Source organism: Equus quagga, chromosome 11 (genome assembly GCF_021613505.1).
Source record: "Equus quagga isolate Etosha38 chromosome 11, UCLA_HA_Equagga_1.0, whole genome shotgun sequence".
NCBI classification, from domain to species: Eukaryota; Metazoa; Chordata; class Mammalia; order Perissodactyla; family Equidae; genus Equus; species Equus quagga.
The window spans coordinates 7,232,727-7,252,290 of NC_060277.1; the positions used below are offsets into that span (position 1 = coordinate 7,232,727).

Below are 19,564 nucleotides of genomic sequence, written 5' to 3' on the forward strand. Positions count from 1 at the left end.
TAAAGAAACTATAAAACACTCCAAGTCTGGAGGAGCTGTGGGCAAAAGTCTTTTCTCTCACCTAAGACAGGCTTCCTGTGAGATATTATGCTTTGACTCAGCAATTCCAAGTCTGGAAGCTCATCTTAGGGAACTAATGAAGCATGCTTGCTAACAATCACCGATAAGAAAGTCACCGTGCAAGTTCTCTGCTATGTCCAAAGCTGCAGCCAGAAGGAAGACTACACGTCCCAGCCTCTCTTGTGGCTAGATGTGGCCTCATGACTAATGGGATAAAGCAGAAGCAGTATTTGCAACATCTCAGAAGTGCCCCTGAAGAGAGAGAGCACTTTAAGATGCCCACCACCACTCCCTCACCTTGATCCTCCTTCCTACTGCGTAGAATACTAATTGATGGCTAGCCCTCCAGGACCACCTCTGACCAAGATATGGCCTGGGGAATAGACACTACAAGGCAGAGCAACGAGACAGACAGAACCTGATTTCCTGATACTGTTGAGTACCATTAAATCCTTGAGCACCTACCTATGAACATCCCCTATGTAAGAGAGAAATAAACTGCTTTACCTTACATAAAAAACCATATATATATATATATATATATATATTTTTTTTTTTTTAAAGGAAGATTAGCCCTGAGCTAATATCTGTCTCCAATCCTCCTTTTCTTTCTACTGATGAAGATTGGCCCTGAGCTAACATCCATGTCCATCTTCCTCTATTTTATATTTGGGAGGCCTGCCACAGCACGGCTTGATAAGCAGTGCATACGTAGGTCTGTGCCCGGGATCTGAGGCGGCAAACATCGAGCTGCTGAAGCAGAGTACATGAATTTAACTACTATGCCACTGGGCTGGCCCCACTTATATGTATTTTATGCCACACATACAAACCTAACCTTAGCCACTACTATGGTTTATTGCAATAGTGTTTATACTAGTGAGTGATAGGAAACTACTAGCCTAGATACCCAATTAAGATTCAATGATGCTACACTCATCCACAGGGGTAATATTTAATATACTTAGGATAATTATCTACGTAAAAATGGTTCTAACATTACGTAGTTAAAAAACCGCAGGGTACAAAATAGTTCGTGTAATATTGCAGACATAAAAAGTCCAAAAAAATAGATAAAACAATTCAGAAAATGGCATCTTAGAAAATAAATTACAGGTAATTTTCATTTTCTTCTTTTAATTCCCTATATTTGCTAAGTATTCTATAATAAATATGCATTATTTTGATAATAAAAGTTACATAAACCAGAAGCTGATATTAAACAATTTGTTACTCAAAAATAATAACAGCTTTACCTTGGTGACTTGGAAGCAATTTAACACATTTTTGGAAATATAATATTAAAACATCATCAATTGCTGGGCTTCCCTAATTCAGAAGCGAGAAAGTGTTAGCTGGGAGCAGTGGTAACAGAAATAACTTTGTGGATATTTGTATGGTTTTACTGCTATTTCATCTCTCTGGACAATTATCAAATGAGGAATATTTCTCTTATGTTGGTACCTGGAGAATGGATAACAAAGGCCTGTTTCTACTATTTACGATTCCTATTTACTGGATGGAAACTGTTCATCCAGCAGTTATTTATTCAGCACGCACAATGTATCAGAACCTGTGGAAGGCTATGTCAATACAGCACATCCTTGCAGACTCTTGAAGTTTAACAGGTGATAAGGTAGCCATCCAAAGTAGAAATCTGCTAATAGGCATTTGCCCATCATGTCTCTCAATCTTGGTTGAGAGTACAGGTATTAAAGTACTCGATTTAGCTTAGGTAGGAAAAAGTGAAGAGAAAGATGAACCCTCATAAGAAGAGATTCTCATAAAGGTGATCCTGAAAGAAATACCCTCCAATGTCTCACGCAGAATCAAGACAAGAAATCTTCAGTATCGGGAACACCGTCTAAACTAAACACGAAGTCTCCTAGTGGAAAGAGCCGTCCTCACCGCCACAGAGCGTGAGAACCTGCTTCCTATAGGACCATTCCCATTAGGGCCCAGAGAACCACTGCAGGGGAGGCTGACCAAGCAGGCAAGTCCCAGAGAAAAGGAGAAGTACCCATCATGCTTCCTGCCACTTTCAGACTTGGATCCCACTCGGTTTCCTATTTCCAAGACTGAATAACGCTACATCGACAAGCCACAGCGTGAGTTCCCATTGATGGCTCATCCTGACTCATTCCTGTCCCTTTAAGCCAGCGACAGAAGTGAGAGCAGAATCTCCACCTGCCTTGTTTCGCTTTTGTCTCAAAACAATGCTAGGAGGCAGCTATTCCCCAGGTGAGGAGGTGGAGGTCTGACTTGGCCAAAGCCGCCCTGTGAGATCAGGGCAGCATCAGAAAGGGACCCTGGTCTTTAGCCTCCTGGCAAGAGGGTGAGTTTAAGAGTCTGATGAACCTGGACTCAAATTCCTGCTCTGCCCCTGACCAGCTTTACGATCTTGGCTAAATCAATGCAACAGGATCGTTGTAAGGATTACATGATATTTTTAAAATGCTTATCCCAGTGTCTGACATATAGTAAGGATTCAGCAAATGCAAAACTTATTCCTATCTTGAAAGAAAGGCATATCACTGACAGAGTACTAGATATAAAAAGGCAAAAATGAAAATGAGTCAATAACCCTTACGGGCTAATATTCCATGAATCTATAAAATATGCTCTTACTGTGAAAGGAAAAGAATAAAGCCAGGAGAAATGGGATACATCTGTCAACCAACTTTTTTCTTTTTAAATAGAGTTACTAACTGATGACTAAATATAAAAGGATGAACAATGACAGTGATTGGACAAAATCAATAGATCCTCGTTTCAAGGAATTAGCTAAATTCCTGGATAGAATTAGGATAATTCTTAGACAAAATTAGCTTCAAGAGACTTAACTCAGGCAAAAAATATTTGAGGATCATTTCAAGGTTAACAACCAAAATAACAAACCAATTTCTATGGAGGCAAAAAGCCAGCCTGCTTTTTCAAGTGAGAATCCAGCACATCACAAAATGGAATTTAACTCTTTCTGCACATCAGCCACCGGAGAGAGAGAATGCTTGCAGGAGAGAAAACAAAACCATGCCTTTTCCAGGAATATAAGAGCTTACATTTGAAGGCCAATTTATAGAAGCCTTTATTAATGGGCCTTCCTATAATGACAGGAATGAGCTATTTTATCTTTCAGGTAAAGGAGATAGAAGCGGGGGGAAAAAAAGAAGAAGGAAAAAAAATTATGAATTGAGTATACAGAATATATTGTATAATGCTGTATAACTACATAACGATGAATTTGTATTCAGAAAAAGTCCCCAAAGGTCAAATTCAGTAGCATGGCGGGAATCATTAAAAAAAAAAGGTTCATAATTACACATATTGTACAGAATTAAACTGAAGAAACAAGGTGGGGGTATTTTTTTAGGGGAAAGCTTTTTTAAAAATCAATTTGCTTCAAGACTCCAAACAAAATACTTCCCATGGGGCTTCTGAGTCTTAAATCCTGCTGGCATTACAGAGACATTTAGGGTTGGCTTCTTCTCAGTCTCCTCTATACTAAATGCTGCCCAGCTGCAAGGTGCTTTTTCTCCCATCCCCTCCGCCACGCCCCCTGCCAGGCTAGATTTGGGAAGGGCTGCCTCACCCCTGGGGGAATGGAGCTGTGAATGAACACCTCCCAGGTTCCAGAATGCAGACCGTGAGTGGAGCACCTCCACCAGACCTTTAGGCTCAGGTTTGAAACAGGAATCTGCCAGCCCCCAAAAGGGAGAATGAAGAGGTAAGTGCTCTTCACAAAAGACCTGGGGGAACTTCTCTGAACTCAAAAAGGATAAAACAGGGGCCAGCCCGGTGGCGCAGTGGTTCAGTTCGTACGTTCCACTTTGGCGGCCCGGGATTTGCCGGTTCGGATCCAGGCTGTGGACCTAAGCACCGCTTGTCAAGCCATGCTGTGGCAGGCGTCCCACATATAAAGTAGAGGAAGATGGGCACGGATGTTAGCTCAGGGCCAGGCTTCCTCAGCAAAAAGAGGAGGATTTGTGATGGATGTTAGCTCAGGGCTAATCTTCCTCAAAAAAAGAAAAATGATAAAACAGGAAACAATCACCATGGGGCCTGTGCTAAGAAGTTTTACAAAACATCAGAAGAGGAGCATTGATTTATTGACAGAAGAGTTTTACGAGTTTTGTGAGGCACAAGGGAATAGGACTTTTACAAAACAAAAACAGGCTATGAGTAGAGAAGAACAAGCCAATGTAGGAAATTAAAGGAAAGTAAAAATCACTGAATTAAAATTGATGTTCTGGGCCAGCCTGGTGGCATAGCGGTTAAGTTCGTGCACTCTTCAGCAGCCCTTGGTTTGCAGGTTCAGATCCTAGGCAGAGACCTAGCACGGCTCACCAAGCCATGTTGAGGCAGCGTCCCACATAAAGTGGAGGAAGACTGGCGCAGATGTTAGCTCAGCAACAATCTTCCTCAAGCAAAAAGAGGAAGATTGGCAACAGATGTTAGCTCAGAGTCAATCTTCCTCACAAACACAAAAATCATGTTAAAGGCAGTAAGTAGTAGACTTGACAGAGCAAGAGGCTGGGCTGTGTAAGATACTTCAATTTGAGAAAAATGACTAAAACATTAAAAAGGTTAAAGTTGTTAAAATATTAAAATACTTCCATATTGGCTGGTAATAGTCCCCTTGTGGGACTTCCCTAAGATCCTGCAACTAAGGGTAACTCCTGGGTACAGCAGGGGGCCTCCAGGACTCTGCTCCAGCACTAACACCAGTGTTTGTTTGAAGTGCCCTGTGCAAGGCTGGCTGCCAAACCAATTGTTAAATATTGCGAATATCATTCCTTGGATCTAACCCAAGAAGAATAGGTATGACCAGTCTAAAAAGAGAACAAAGAGAGCAGAAATAATAATTAAAATTATAACTGAAGGAAGTTTTCTGGATTTAAAGATCTGAATCTTAAAAAAAAATCAAGGGGCTGGCCCCGTTGCCGAGTGGTTAAGTTCTCATGCTCCGCTGCAGGCAGCCCAGTGTTTCGTTGGTTCGAATCCTGGGCGCCGACATGGCACTGCTCATCAAACCACGCTGAGGCAGCGTCCCACATGCCACAACTAGAAGGACCCACAACGAAGAATATACAACTATGTACTGGGGGGCTTTGGGGAGAAACAGGAAAAAAAATTTAAAAATCTTTAAAAAAAACAATCAAGAAAGCTCATGACATCTCAGGCAAAATAATGTAAGAAAACTGACCTCAGGATGCAGGTTCACGGTTTGAAACCATAAGACTGGATTGAATTGGGCTGGCCTAATCTAACATATGGGAAAGGATGTTTTGGTTTGTTTTTCAGTTTTGTTCTATTTTTCTTAAAGGGAAATCAGAGACTGAACAACGGGCGGGATGTAGCGGGTCCGGCGGTGTGCCGCCCTCATTGTCCTTCACAACTAAGACATTCACTCTCCTGCCTGCTGATTGCTGATGGCTCAGAGCTACCTCCCTCTTCAGGAACTGCCTCAAACCAAAGGGAACTTTCTCACCCGAGGACATGGCCCCCTCTCAGTCAACATCTAAGGACGGTCGCAGAGACACAATGGCGTAGTTCTCTTGCCTGAATGCAGGATAATTCTTAAGGGTCAACCGGAGCTTCTCATGGGACTGACTGAGGCTTCTGTTGGAATCGGCTCAACTTCTCATTCTGCCCAATCCTGCTTCTCTCACACTCTTATTGGTATTGTTCCCAAGAGAACTCAGCAACAAATCTCCTGTACACAGCACTCTTGACGGGTTTCCAGAGAGCCCACTATAGGACTCTGGGTCATGGTTCTATTAAGAACTGAGAGGCATGGGGACAGAAAGAGCTGAACATATCCCCCCACCGAATAGCATCTGAAATACTCCCAATACCACCCAGATAGGGGAGTCCTCAGACGCCATAAGATCTCGTTTTGGACTGAAGATCCACGGGGTCCAAGGAAGACAACCAACAGACTATTAAATGGTAAAGTCAGGAAATAAAATTCAAATCTTTTCCATACAAATTAAATATGGAAAAAAATTTCAAGAAGATAAAGGAAACCGAAAACCTAAGAAAGAAATGAAAGCTGACAATCATAACATTTCAGATAAAATTTTATGAAAGTTTTATATAAAATGTTTCAAAAATTTGAAAATGAAGGAAAGCTATCAAACTCATTTTAGGGAGGCTAAAACTGGAGGAGATATTAATAGCCAAATCTCACTTAGGAACCTATGTGAAAAAATTCTCAAGGTAACTTATTTTATGAGGCTTCCTTTCACTAATAAAAACTAAGACAATAAGTAAAATATGCATATTGAACTGCAGGTTTTCCAGGTGAGAAAAACACTTGGGAGCATATGAATCCCAGCAAGGTTTCCTTGGGAAGAATAACAGAAAAACTCAGGCAATTCAAATCAAGAAAAATAGAACAAAAATACACAAAGTTTGAAAAGACATAAAACTACCACAAAAAAAGAGAGAATGTCATGCATATTATATGTTAATAAACCCGAAATTCTCCATTAAGTAGACTATTTTCAGAAAAAAATTATCAAAATCAGCTCAGCAAATAAAATGAAAAGTTAAGCAGCTCACTAAGTATAAGGAAACTGAAAAGTCATCAAATTATTATGCCCTCAAAAAGTTGAGAGTCTAGAAGATTCTATCATGAATGTATCTGACCATTCAATGATCAGATAATTCCATGCATAGACACTTACCCCACACACTACTACTCCTACTAGCAGCTAATACTTCAGCCACTGATGCATTTAATCCTTAAGACGATCCAATGATGTGGGTACTATTGCTATGTCAATTTGATGCAGGAGGAAACTGAGGCACAGAGAGGTTAAATGCTTCACCCAGAGCCAGCCACACAGCTAGTAAGTGGTGACCTGAGACGAGAAGGAAGGCTGTGCTCATAACCTCTCTGCTAAAGCACAGTTCACCAAAGCTGACGCCTTTGTCTAAGAACCAAGTATAGCCTGATGACAAAACCTTCATAAATTAAACGTTTTTCTTCCTTTTTAAATGACCAGAAACATTTAAATCATCAAGTACTTGCATAGCACTTAGTGCCAGGCATGTGCTAGGCAAGTTACAAATGTTATTGCACCTGATCGCCATGACAAGCCTGGGAGGGAGCTACCATCCTCATCCTCCTGGGCAGATAAGGAAACAGAAGCACAGAGAGGTGTCCAGCGAGGGGTCCAACATCACACAGCTGGCAGGTGGCAGAGCAGGGAATGCAAACCCTGGCCATCTGTAGGGTTCGTATATGGTGCTACTTTAAACACCATAAAACATGCCGAAGACAGCAGCTAATATAACTTGTAAATTAATCCTAAATTACTGCTTTATGAAAATCAGATATGGAAATCAAAGCATCACTTCACGTCATTATAGGCAAACAGTCATTGGGTCCTATTCTCAAATCTAACACAATAATCTAAACCAAAAAACTGCACATGAAAGCAAAGTCCCCAGGGACAATCATGAAAATCATAATCAGGCCAAGATTGTCTTATAAAAAATAAATAATATTATATAGCCATGTGTAAATTATAAACACAATCTATACTCTAATAGTCATTAAGACTTCATTTCTTAGTTAAACCATTATAATGTCCTCTTAGCTAAGATGTAAGACAAATTACTTTCTCCAATACAACTTAAAACATTCCTTCAAGTGATTTTCTTTTCATCTTGTGGTATTAAAGTAAGACCATATTAATTCTATTTGGATTTCAATATACATTCTGAGATGAATTGCAAACATATGAAGCAAATAACATCAACAATAACAAATAAAATGTATAATAAGGATGAAACAGAAAGTCTTACCCAAACTGTATAGAGAATATTGTACAGATATGTGAAAAAGACTGTAAATATAGGTAACAGATGAATCCATATCATTAAGAATTACATACTATATTTATCCTTAACAATAAACTTGGGATAATGGAACAAACCAACCAAATGAAGTTTATCTTTAATATAAAATTGATTACTATATTCAAGTTTTTATTGTTGACTATTAACAGTAATATCCATCAATAATATGAAATTATTTTGGCTACCTCTGGCTTCATGTGATGTCCTCATTTCACTTTCTGTTCTCTCTTCAAAGTCGTCTTTGACATCATCAGCATGCTGGTCTCTGAGAAAAATAGGTGTTTCAATATTTTGTAATAAAAGTGTTTAAAAAAATGGTTCAGCACTGCACCTCGCAGCTGTCTTTCTTAATTTAAAAACAAATGGTACCACTAAATTGTCAGAAAGGATTTTTAGTTCTACTAAGAGGATTAATACTAATAACCTCTAAAACTTTCCATTTTCCTCATTATTAATTTTCATTTACTGTTCAGAAAGGAGATTTTAAAGCTAAGAATGGTATTAAGGTTAACTGTTCCAGAAAATGTAGCTACTGAATAATTCAATTTCAAATTGGGACATGTATTCATGAGGAATTTTACTTGTACTGTTTGGTAAGACTACAATTTAAAGAAAGAAATGCTTTGAAAGTCCATACCATTTAATCAAGTCCCTAAATGCTACTCAGCTCCGGCTTTTGGAATTGAGGTTGAGAGTGGCCCAGGAGAATCAAAGTCAATACTAGGAAGCTTTTCCTGGCTTAATCAGGTCAAATCCACAGGCTGAACTGATCCCACCTCTTTCTGACCAGGAACGACCTAATGCTAAGGTAAACATGTTGAGGATGCTCTAAAATGGAATGGACCCATTACGATCTTGATTCAGAACTCTATCCCTAAGTCAGGGACAAAAATGGCTTTCAAGGGAACCAGGTACAGCCTACTTATATTTTCTTTAAAGCTAAATTTCAGGGATTTACAATTTTTCAACCTACTCTATTACATTCTCAGAGTTCAAAATAAATCCCACTTTGCAATTTCCTGGGGTATATATATATTTCCTGCAATATCGGGGTATGATATTTGGCCTACACACTTTATTTGCTTTGTAATACTCTGTATTTATGATGCTCTATTGTTTCCCATGTGTTGTCACCTTTAAAACAAATCCATCCTGAGTTTCTTGAAGACTCAGACCATACTCCTACCGTTAAGTTTTAACAAAAGGGCAAATACATTTGAAACCAAATACCCCAACAAAATATAAAGGAGTTTTATAGTCTTAATTACAAAGGCATTAATTTATTCTCCATTTGGAATGATGATAACTTAACATAATGATGCTAATGCAGTAAACATGCAATAAATAAATGTTCATTTCTTCTTAGAAAGATCATTTCCAGGGACGTATGTGAAATTTCACTTTAAATCTGAGCTCCCTGACTTAGTTCACAGCGAAAACAGCTTTCCACAACTGCTGAAGAATACCTGCTTATTTGAGAATGGGAAAGAGTCACTACCATTATGCAATAAAAGTATTTTTTTCCAAGAGAAATCACTTAACTGACTGTGGAGGCTCTTATTTCACAGAAAGTGGGGAGATGGATAGTAAAAACAAATAGAAGAAAATCACTGAAAATTGGAGAAAGGCTATTAGTTGAAGCGATAATAGAAAACACTGTCTTCTCTGCAAAAACCATGCTGAAGTTATTCTTGGTAATTACAACATTTTAAAATCCAGTTACTATGCTAAAATTAGCTTATGTGATCTTCTCAATTTATTTTCTGTTAAATTGGAAATAATACTCTGTCTGAGTCCACAAATCTATCCCAGTAAGTATTGTGACCACTGAAGTAAGCTGTTTGTGGATGGCTATATGAATACCTATTAGAAACAGTCATACACTACAGTGATATAACTTAAAATTGGCATTTCTCAGAGTCAAAGAAAATAAATTCCCAATTACTTATTGTAGATTTCCTAAAAGCTTTGCTAAATGGTTTGGTAAGGAAAAAAAAAAAAGACAAACTGAGGCCAGAGGCTAAAATTAAGTCTCAGAATTTTCTGTATATTTCAGTTTTTATGATTGGAATTGTCCCGTGACAATTAACAGTAACATTTTTGTGGTTTTAATAAAGCATATTATTCTTTTAAAGTAAGCTTTACTAAAATAAAGGTATAATACTTAAGTACGAGGAAAGTTCTCTTGTATTCTTACGTCCAAATACAACACCAATGACTTATTTTATAAAATGTAAGAAAAGATCCATTTTCTAAGAGAGAACAGAGAAAGAAAAGGAAAATAAGACCTCTGACCCAAAAAGTTTCTTCATGCCTGGAACTGCCCTAATCCATCCCAAAAGAGAAGCAAATGGAAGCTACTGCTCTGATATTATTTATGTTGCTTCATTACAGGAGCAGGATCTGTTTCCACTTTCCCTTCTTTAACTCATGGTATTTCATTAAACTGAACCCACGTAAACTCGGGACAATACAAGCATAGATATTTATCTTTACCAAACACAATTCAAATAAAGGAGTCCACAAGAGGGTTTATGGAATGTTTTATTTCCAATTAATATACTGATTCTGCTAATCCCTTAAAATTAAAAGCGACTAAGCCCCTTGGATGTTTCCTTTAGCCAGAGGATTGGAGGGGTGGGGTAGGGTCGGGGGGCAATCCGAGCAGTCTATTAGAACACGCATTGTGAAACAGATGGATGAATGGAACCACTGAAGTGAGCAGAATCCTCATCAAGCACATCCAGAAACGTGGAAGCAGTTAATAAGAAGAAAAGTTAACATTCTTAAGAACATACCATGCACTGAAGACTGGCTGAGCTCTTTACATGTCCAACATTTTATAACAATCATTAGAAGAAGCTTCTATTATTATATCCACTGAAACTTAAAGAGGTAAATCTCAAATAAGCATAGTACCAGGCCTTACTGACATCAAAATCCCTAACTAGATTCAATTATTATGTAGCTTTTATTCTGTTTTTCCAGAACACTGCACACATTCTTGTTAGATGGAGTTAAAGAGAATTTGTCTTCTTGTGCCATAATCTTATTTTCAAATTGTTTTTGATTGATAAGGTCAGGAATGAAGAATCTGACTCAACAATATTCTTGTTTTGTATTTTATTTAAAATAAAAATGTTTTCTCAATTGGGCAATCAATATTTCTCTCTCCTATAAGGTTAGGAATTTCCTTGCTACTTCTGATTGAATAGGTACTGTGATGGATTTCTTTCTCTGCACAAATGAAATCCTTGATCTAGGATTTCAACTTCCTAAGCAAAAAGTTCTTCTAGCTGCACAGTCTTCCGATTACACACAAAATATGTTTATATCAGAATGTCAAAACTCTGTGATAATATTATAATGTACTCTGGAAACACAGTACAAGATATGCTATTTGACAGATTTTTTAAAAAAATTGACAACCAAAAATATTTTTATGTTGTATTTTAATGCTACAATTTTGTTCTACACAAAAACTTCTTTATCTTCTCCTCTTGATTGACATTTTTCATTACGCACAATTTCATCTAGGAAGGGGGTACAAGCTGACCAGGCATGGAGGTAGACAACTATAACACGGAGCAAGCAGCCCACGTATGGTCTTCGGAAGCGAACAGACCTGGTTCAGATTTCAGCCCTGTTACTTACTAGATCTGTATGACTTTTAGCAAGTTACTTAACTTTCCTAATTCTCAGCTGCATCATCTTTAAAACAAGGATAATAAATCATTTACGTCATGGGCATTTTGAGGATAACAATGTATAGAATAATGTATAGAAACTACTAAGCACACAGCCAGATATGTAAGAAGTGCACGATAAATGGCAGCTATTACTATCTAAAAATTACTTACATTTTAGGATAAAATTAATCTACTGACACTTATTTTCTTTAAGTAATTGGTTTGCTTTAAGTTTTAAAACAGTGTTTAGAATAATGGTTATGAGCCAGACTGCAGCCACACTGCCTGGGTCTGCTACTTACTGTCGGTGTAACCTGTAACCAACAGAGGTTCTGTGTTCATGGGATGGGGATGTAAGGACAGCACCCACCCCACACACGGCATGGTAAGGACCAAATGAGCAAACGCATGTAAAAGCATCTAGAAAAGCGCCTGCAACACAGCGATTTCTCTTGGGACTTTTGGGTTTTCCACACCAATTTATTTCAACATTTCTTTAGCTTGAATTGAAATCTAATCACAGCTAAAATCTTACTCAGGAACGTTCTTTAGGCTTTTAATGAAGACAGTGGAATCCACTCCAATGGAAAAATGTATTCTTTACGAGCCAGCATTCTCTTTGTCTCTGCAATTATGTGTCGTGCTTTAGATATCTTACTATCTTAAGCTCATTTCGCTTTGTGGTAAATACTAGCCAAACAAACATTAGAAGAGTAAATACATAGTAACAGTATGGCATTTGAATGCAAACAGCTGCATTTCTTCAAGATTGTTTACTTTTCATTTAAAAACAATCCCTAGCCAATTATGTTTCAATCAGTCCCAGTTTGTTAAAAACAATATTGAAAAAATATGAAACAATAAATTAATTAAACGCAGCATGAATTTGGCTTGGCTTGGAGTCTCTTTCCAGAATCCAACAGTCTCCCCGTTATCTGTGGGGGATACGTTCCAAGACCACCAGTGGATGCCTGAAACCACAGATAGTACCGAGTCCTATACATATTATGCTTTTTTCCTATATATACATACCTACGATGAAGTTTAATTTATAAATTAGGCACAGTAAGAGATTAACAACAACTTCCCTTCAGCATATCCGAATTGCCAGTATCACTACTCTTGTGCTTTGGGGTCCTTACTAAGTAAAATAAGGGTTACTTGAACACAAGTACTGTGATGACATGATAGTCGATCTGATAACTGACAGGGCTAAGTGACTGTGGGTGGCATATACAGCATGGATATGCTGGACAAAGGGATGATTCATGTCCCAGGTGGGATGGAGCAGGACAACACAAGATTTCATCATCCCCTACTCAGAACGGTGAGCAATTGAAAACTTATAATTTCCTTTCTGGAAGTTTCCATTTAATATTTTTGGACTGCAGGTGACTATGGGTAACTGAAATTGCAGAAAGTGAAACTGTGGATAAGGGGGGACTACTGAATCTTCTTCTGGTCTCATGGGGTCTTTGTTAGAGCTGAAAAGTACTTGCACTCCCCAGGAACAGCGGGGACACATCGAATGCAGGGAGAGCCGTAAAAAAATGTAGGGCTTTCTGTTTTGGACGTTAAAAGGATGTCTTTTGACGTGTCCCCAGCACTGCTTTTTTAACTTCTGGGCTGAGGTCACTCACAGGTAGAAAATCAGAGACTGAGAATCTCAGGGCTACAGGTGAGAGGAACTCCGAAAAAGAGTAGCTAAACGCCTCCCACAAATGAAGAGGACAAGGAGGTCAGCATCTTCAAAGAGATTCAGAAAGATGGCAAATAAAACTAGTAGGATCAAAACTTTTATGTCTATGGTATGAAATAAAATTCCTTTTGCGATGATACATTAGCATTAGTTTTAATAGTGTTTTCATAAACATGGTTTCCTATTTATCTAATGACTAAAAATAAAACATTTTGATTAATAAGCCCATTAAATTATAATTTAGCATAAGGAACACATGTTAGTGAAGACAAGGAATACAATGAGTAAAGACAGCAGATATCATCAAGATGCCAAGGAAAAAGCCTCCAGAAAAACTAATTCAGCAATTAATTAACCAATCCTCCTATAAAATGAAAACCCTAACCAATAAGGTGAGATTTGGGAAATAAAGATCATGTGTCATAAGAAGAGCAAGATGGCATTACTTTCATGTTGTCATATAAAAGAGAACAGATGTCATGCTTTTCTACTATTTCTAAGAGTCTCCTGAGTCAGGAATTCGTGCTATTCAAAGAGACAGAATAAGACCCTGTTTCAATATTGTTCCAACAACTTCACAGGCAAAACAATAACACAGTCATCTCTTCCTCACACGCTGGATGGCTGCCTTGGTGTCACAGCGGTTGGCATCAGAACTGCGAGTGTTTTAACTAAAACTGAGCTTCTCTCTGGCGCACATCAACAAATACATAGATTTAACTCAGATTCCCCAAATCTGGAACATTTCAAAGCTTCCACAGCTCTTCATCCCTATCTGCAGCCCATCGACAACCAGGGGGAAGAGGCTTTATGACAGCCGGAGGATGCCTAGTCACTGAAATGACTTTCTCCAACGTCAACACCAGGCCCTCAGGCCCAGAAAACCTTAGGAAGCAAAACAGAGTTCCTGAAGATTCCTAATTAACTTCTGTGTTCTTTTAGAACTTCTGGCTCTAATTTTATTCTTCTTGATTTTATAGTTTTGCAAAGTAAACAGATGTATACACGCCTATGGTTTCACACTTTACATTAGCCTGTTTCCCATCTGTTTAATAGGGCCCTCCCCCGGGTACAGACTGGCTCTTGGTGTGACTGGCAGATCTGATTCATCCTAAAAACATAAATCAGATTGACAGCGGCAATTCCTACAACTGCTCTATGTAATTCTCAGCGTTGAAACGCTGATCCTACAACTTGAAAAGCCATTTTAATGGCCTATAATGAACTGAACAGACTGATTTTTCTCCATTAGATTTACGTTAGCAACGGGCTTTGCCTTGCAAGGTAATACAAGCATTTAGCAGGTATTTTAAAAATGCTTTATTGTGTTTCTGTGGTTATGTCTAAGCAGGCTTAAACAACATGGGAGCCTACAACATTAAGTGATTTTTAATAGAGATAGCACCTAATTTAGAAATGCAATTACAAGCAGCTGTAGAACAGATTTCACAAGAATAAGACTGTGGGATAGATGCTGGTATTCTCCAACTGGTACGATGTTGTGAATCATGACTCCAGAGAAAGGTCTTTATATTCAATGATTCCCAAAGCCTGATTTATAGATCACTTCATCCATCACCTGGGGGTGCTTGTTAAAAATGAACTGGGATGCACCTTACACTTCCTGAATCAGTATCTCTCGCGAGGGTATCAAGAAAGCTGCATTTTAACAAGCATCCTGATGATTCTGATGCAAAACAAAGTTTGAGACCCATAGGTTTTATTAAGATATAAAGAGAAATAGATACATTCTTTTACTCAGCTGTAGACACACAGAAATACAAGGTTACCAGGACCCAGGAGGAGCTCCTCCTGCCTCACCATCCTGCTGCCAGGAGCGCTGTGAGGGCAGAGACGAGCTGTGCTCTCCCAAGAGAGGACCACATCTCTCCCCAGAAAGCACCAGGCACAAGAGACACTCCTTACGCATCTGATGAAAGAATGGATAATGGGAAAGGACTGCATACCCCCATTTTTATCTAAACATGCATTGGGATCACTCATAACCTGACCATCCATTTGACAAGTGACTGTAGAGAAGGAAATCCAAATATTCAGCACGTACGAAAGGACTCAAGGGGGAGCCATCTTAATGTGGGGCAGAGCTTCCCAGCTAGGAGGCCCTGAGTCCTTGGGTACCAGTGCTCTGAGATACTGTTCCCTGTAGCCCTCCCAGGAGCCAGTGCTCCCATCTGGTTACCCAGGGGCAGCCCCATCCATTTCCCTAGCATGAAATATAAATGTTGGCATTTCTGTGGTATCATTTTCTACGTGAGGCAGGAAGTTAAAGACGACAGTTTGGGAAGCACTGCCATAATTTATGAAAGAGTGCTGGTACGGATTTGGGGATTTATCTCATCACTTAACAATCACACTTTGGATCTCTGATCTGGGGATCTTACAAAGTGGTGAATGGAGGTGTTTTATCAGAACAAAAAGAAGGTAACACACCTGTCGTCTCTTAGGTTAAATACATGATATGTCTCCTTTGAAGGCTGGGGGTCATTCAAGGTTGCCTGGCATCCTTGTGGTGTGTCAGGGGGTGTGCTTGGTGCTGAGGGTGTCTCAGAGAATCAGAGGAGACGTGGTCTCCGCCCTTATGGAGCTTATCATCAAGCAAAGTACCCAGACCCAGAAAAAATATTTACACAAAATGTCAATAGCATTGGGATGTGTGATAGGAAAGCATGTAATGAGGAACTTAACGCACAGACTGGAGGATCAGATAAGCCTCCCTGAGGAAGCGACAGTTAACCTGAAGCCTGTGAAATGAGAGACTAGCTGGGAGATGGCAGGGATGGAGGCTCAAGGAAGAGAGGAAAGGATGTTTGAGGACCAGGGTGGGTAAAGCATTAAGTTTAACAAGGAGCCTGGTAGAGAGAAAGCTGGAGAGAGAGGCAGGGCCAGATACCACAGGACTTCGTAGGCCACGCTCAGAATTAGGTTCTTAAAGCCAGGAGTAAGGGACGTCATTGAAAGTTTTCAGCAGGGAGATAGACTCCCAATCAATTTTTAAATGCAAACTCTTAGGCTCTATTCCAGAATATTCTGGGGGGCTGGTCTAGGACCCCAAATATGAATTCTAAAGAGGTCCCAGGGAATCTGATGTGAAGCCCGGTTTGAGAATTCCCAATATGGAATGTTAGCTGTCCACAGGTTTATCCTGAGCAGATGGTCTGTGAACTGGCCCTTAAAATAACCTTCATGGTACGAAAAGGGGACACATGTTCCTCACACTGTTAACTTATCTGGCCCTATAACATCGGCTCCAGGATCAAAAGAAAAGCCAGCACATCACTCACTCTGGTGACCATTTGGCATCTGAAATGGTTGAATGGGATGGGATGGCATAGCAGACACTGTCAGCACCCTACCCATGTCCCCTGGCCCCCACTCCCCTTTCGGTGCACAGTGGCTGTCTCCCCGGCTCTGCTTCCCCTGGAGGACTAACCCGGGCTCTGGCTGCCTTGTCCGCTGCGCAGCAGGGCAGATGTGCTGGGGAATGAACATGTGCTTCCTCCCCCAGAGCCTCGCTCTGTGACCGCAGGGAACCGGTGCTTAAACAGCTCAGCTCCCACAACCCCACGGTGGGAAGACTCCAAGACGTGTGTTCTACACAGACTCCCAGGGTGTTCCCCACAAGACAGTGCTGCTGGTGTCCCCAGTGGGACCCAGTGTGACGGGGAAGCTTCTCCTGGCTGTCTCACTTCCTCTCTCCCCTGCTGATGTCTCCCCCACCTCCCAAGTAAACCGCTGGCAATCAAATCTGTGTTGCAGGGTCTGCATCTCACGGTGCAAACTATCTCTTGCTGTGCCAAAGTGCATTTTTTAAAAAAACAGTAGCCTGGCAACCAAATTTTAGTAAATTATCAGGAATGATGCAAAGAAAATATACTAAAACCTGAGCGGGAGATTCCATCCACACGAGCAATGATTATGGGAAAAGAAGTGAGAACACTATCTGCTATTATGAGAATCATGTGGATGAGTGCTCTATTCAAAGATTAACCCAGGCAAAGAAACAAGCCAGCCTCTCTTTTGCTCCTCAGGAAGAGAAGAAATACTATGAAACAAATAAGTAACCATTTCCTCTTGCAACAATAATAAAAACTAACATTTATTGGTGGCTTATTCCTTATTAGCCACTGTTCTAATAGCTTTGCATAGCTCACTAGTTCATTCTTAAGAAACCAGGAATCAACAAATGTTACATTTACTTTTAAAATGAAAAAATATGCTTTCAATATGTTTACACAGATTCACTCAAAGCAAAGAAGCCAGCTAACTTCTACCCTGTTCATTCTACTTTCAGTCAACCATCCTTGAACCATAAGATAGGTCTTTGTCAACAATCTTTCTTTCATTTAACGTTTGCTATGTTGCCAATCCATGATCATCTATATCTAAGATACTATGTGCCACTTTGATTGTTATGGGAACCAGTGACTGCCCAGAGAAGAAAAAATAAAATAATCTGAAGCCAATTTCATTAGCTTTAAATTTAAAATTTAAAATGATAAGTTCAAATTTTAAAAGAGTAAATAAATACATGTGATTTTAGGTATTTTGGAAAATGTTTTCTTAGTATGCATCACGAAGTATTTAAGTTGGAATGTCATGATGTCTGTAATCATTTCTTAAAAATACTTAAGCATAAAAAATAAAGTGAGAAAAACATCTTGGTCAAAAATGTTCACCTTAAAAATGTAAGGGTCACTAGGATTATATGCACATGTTTCCTCGGACTACATATAACTAACCAAATCTCTCAGGTTACTTCTAGCCATAGATGAGTAAAGGAAAAGTAAATAAATACATAAAATAAAAATAGCAAATCTGGAAAGAGGAAGACAAGAAGAAATCGGAATAAAGTCTCTAAAATCATGAACATTCATTTACCAAAGCCTGGCACCAAAAACGAAGGCATGTCACTTGAAGAAACTTAACTTTAATACAAATAAATCTAAGTGTTAATTCACACAGAAGTCATGGCAGGTCCGAATTCACTGACTCAAAAGATGGTATATGCTAAAAATCTACATAATATAAAAATATTTAGATATGAAATGTGTGATGGGTTACTACAGAAAACTGAAAATGTCTGAGATTGTCCCCTTAATCTTGATGACATGAAGAAACAGGACCACACCCTCACAGGAGACACATCACTGGAATGGTTAGATCCACTATAGAAGTTATTCTTTTCTTACATGGATTTCAAGGTAAAAAGGATCCCAAGAAATCGTCCACATGGACCACCTCTTTCTGTGGTGAGACTGGCCCTCCGGCTGGGGCCCAGATGGTTAGAGAGAGGCCTGTGAGAAGAACCCGCTGGCCCTTGGGAGTATTACGCTGATATTTTAAATAATACCTTGGCTTCTGAAATCCAAACTCTAGGTAGCCCTAACCACCTGTGAGTCAGTGAACTCTATCTGTAATGTGACTACATGAATTAGTACTTTGATTTGTGTTAAAGTAAATTTTCTCAAATCATATGCCCTTGTTTTAGAGTGCTGGGTTGGGTAAATCAGTTTAGGTTACCTCAGTCAGGTTTTAAGGATAAAAACAATCATCACTGTTGCTAATAACTAAAGCAGTTACAGCTCCCTCTATCCAGAGAGCAAAATCGCTTCTCTATAAGGATGTGGATACTTGAAATGCCATTACTCCAACAACACTGCTGTGCATTTAGTGTCAGATTTATTAATTCAAATGTCCACCCAGGTCAACTATAAGAATGAAGTTATAAAATGTTAAAATAAACAAAAGAACTATGTTGCATTAGGTTTTAAAATACTCCATAAGAGAAACCCCCAAAACCTAAGCACTAGGACCATCCTCCTACTCATCTACCTTTCTTTTAGTAGGATCCTCAGTTAATCTCAGGGCACAGACCATTTACTTAAAGATATATCAAACAAAACTCAGTTCTTTACTTAATAATCCACTGAGGTTAAAACATTCGCACTCAGCTCTACACGTGAAATCAAAACTCAATGACTGAGCTTAGAGTGCAACTAACATCTTCAGAATTACATGACACAATGTAGATGCAAGCACCTGGCAATCATGAGCACTAAAAAGACATAATATCCAGTCTTCACAAGGCATCTGCCTTCTTCCTTAGAAAGGATGGCTCTATATAAATATCGATCAGTTCTGTCAGAAATAGGAACTGACATGAAGTAAAATGACTGACATTTCCAGACTCCTAAAACCAAGTGAGTTCAACTATAAGATGAACAAG

The 19,564-nt window shown here is 39.2% G+C and overlaps 1 protein-coding gene across 4 annotated transcripts in view; it reads right to left on the reverse strand.

Moving 5' to 3' along the window:
- The window catches only part of L3MBTL3 (L3MBTL histone methyl-lysine binding protein 3), a 113,913-nt gene that overhangs the window by 12,719 nt on the left and 81,630 nt on the right, over window positions 1-19,564 (reverse strand). For all 4 annotated transcript variants that reach the window (XM_046677578.1, XM_046677580.1, XM_046677577.1 and 1 more), the window contains one exon: window positions 8,115-8,194. In XM_046677578.1, coding sequence (XP_046533534.1) covers window positions 8,115-8,194 — 80 coding nt within the window. The remainder of the gene's footprint in view (window positions 1-8,114; window positions 8,195-19,564) is intronic.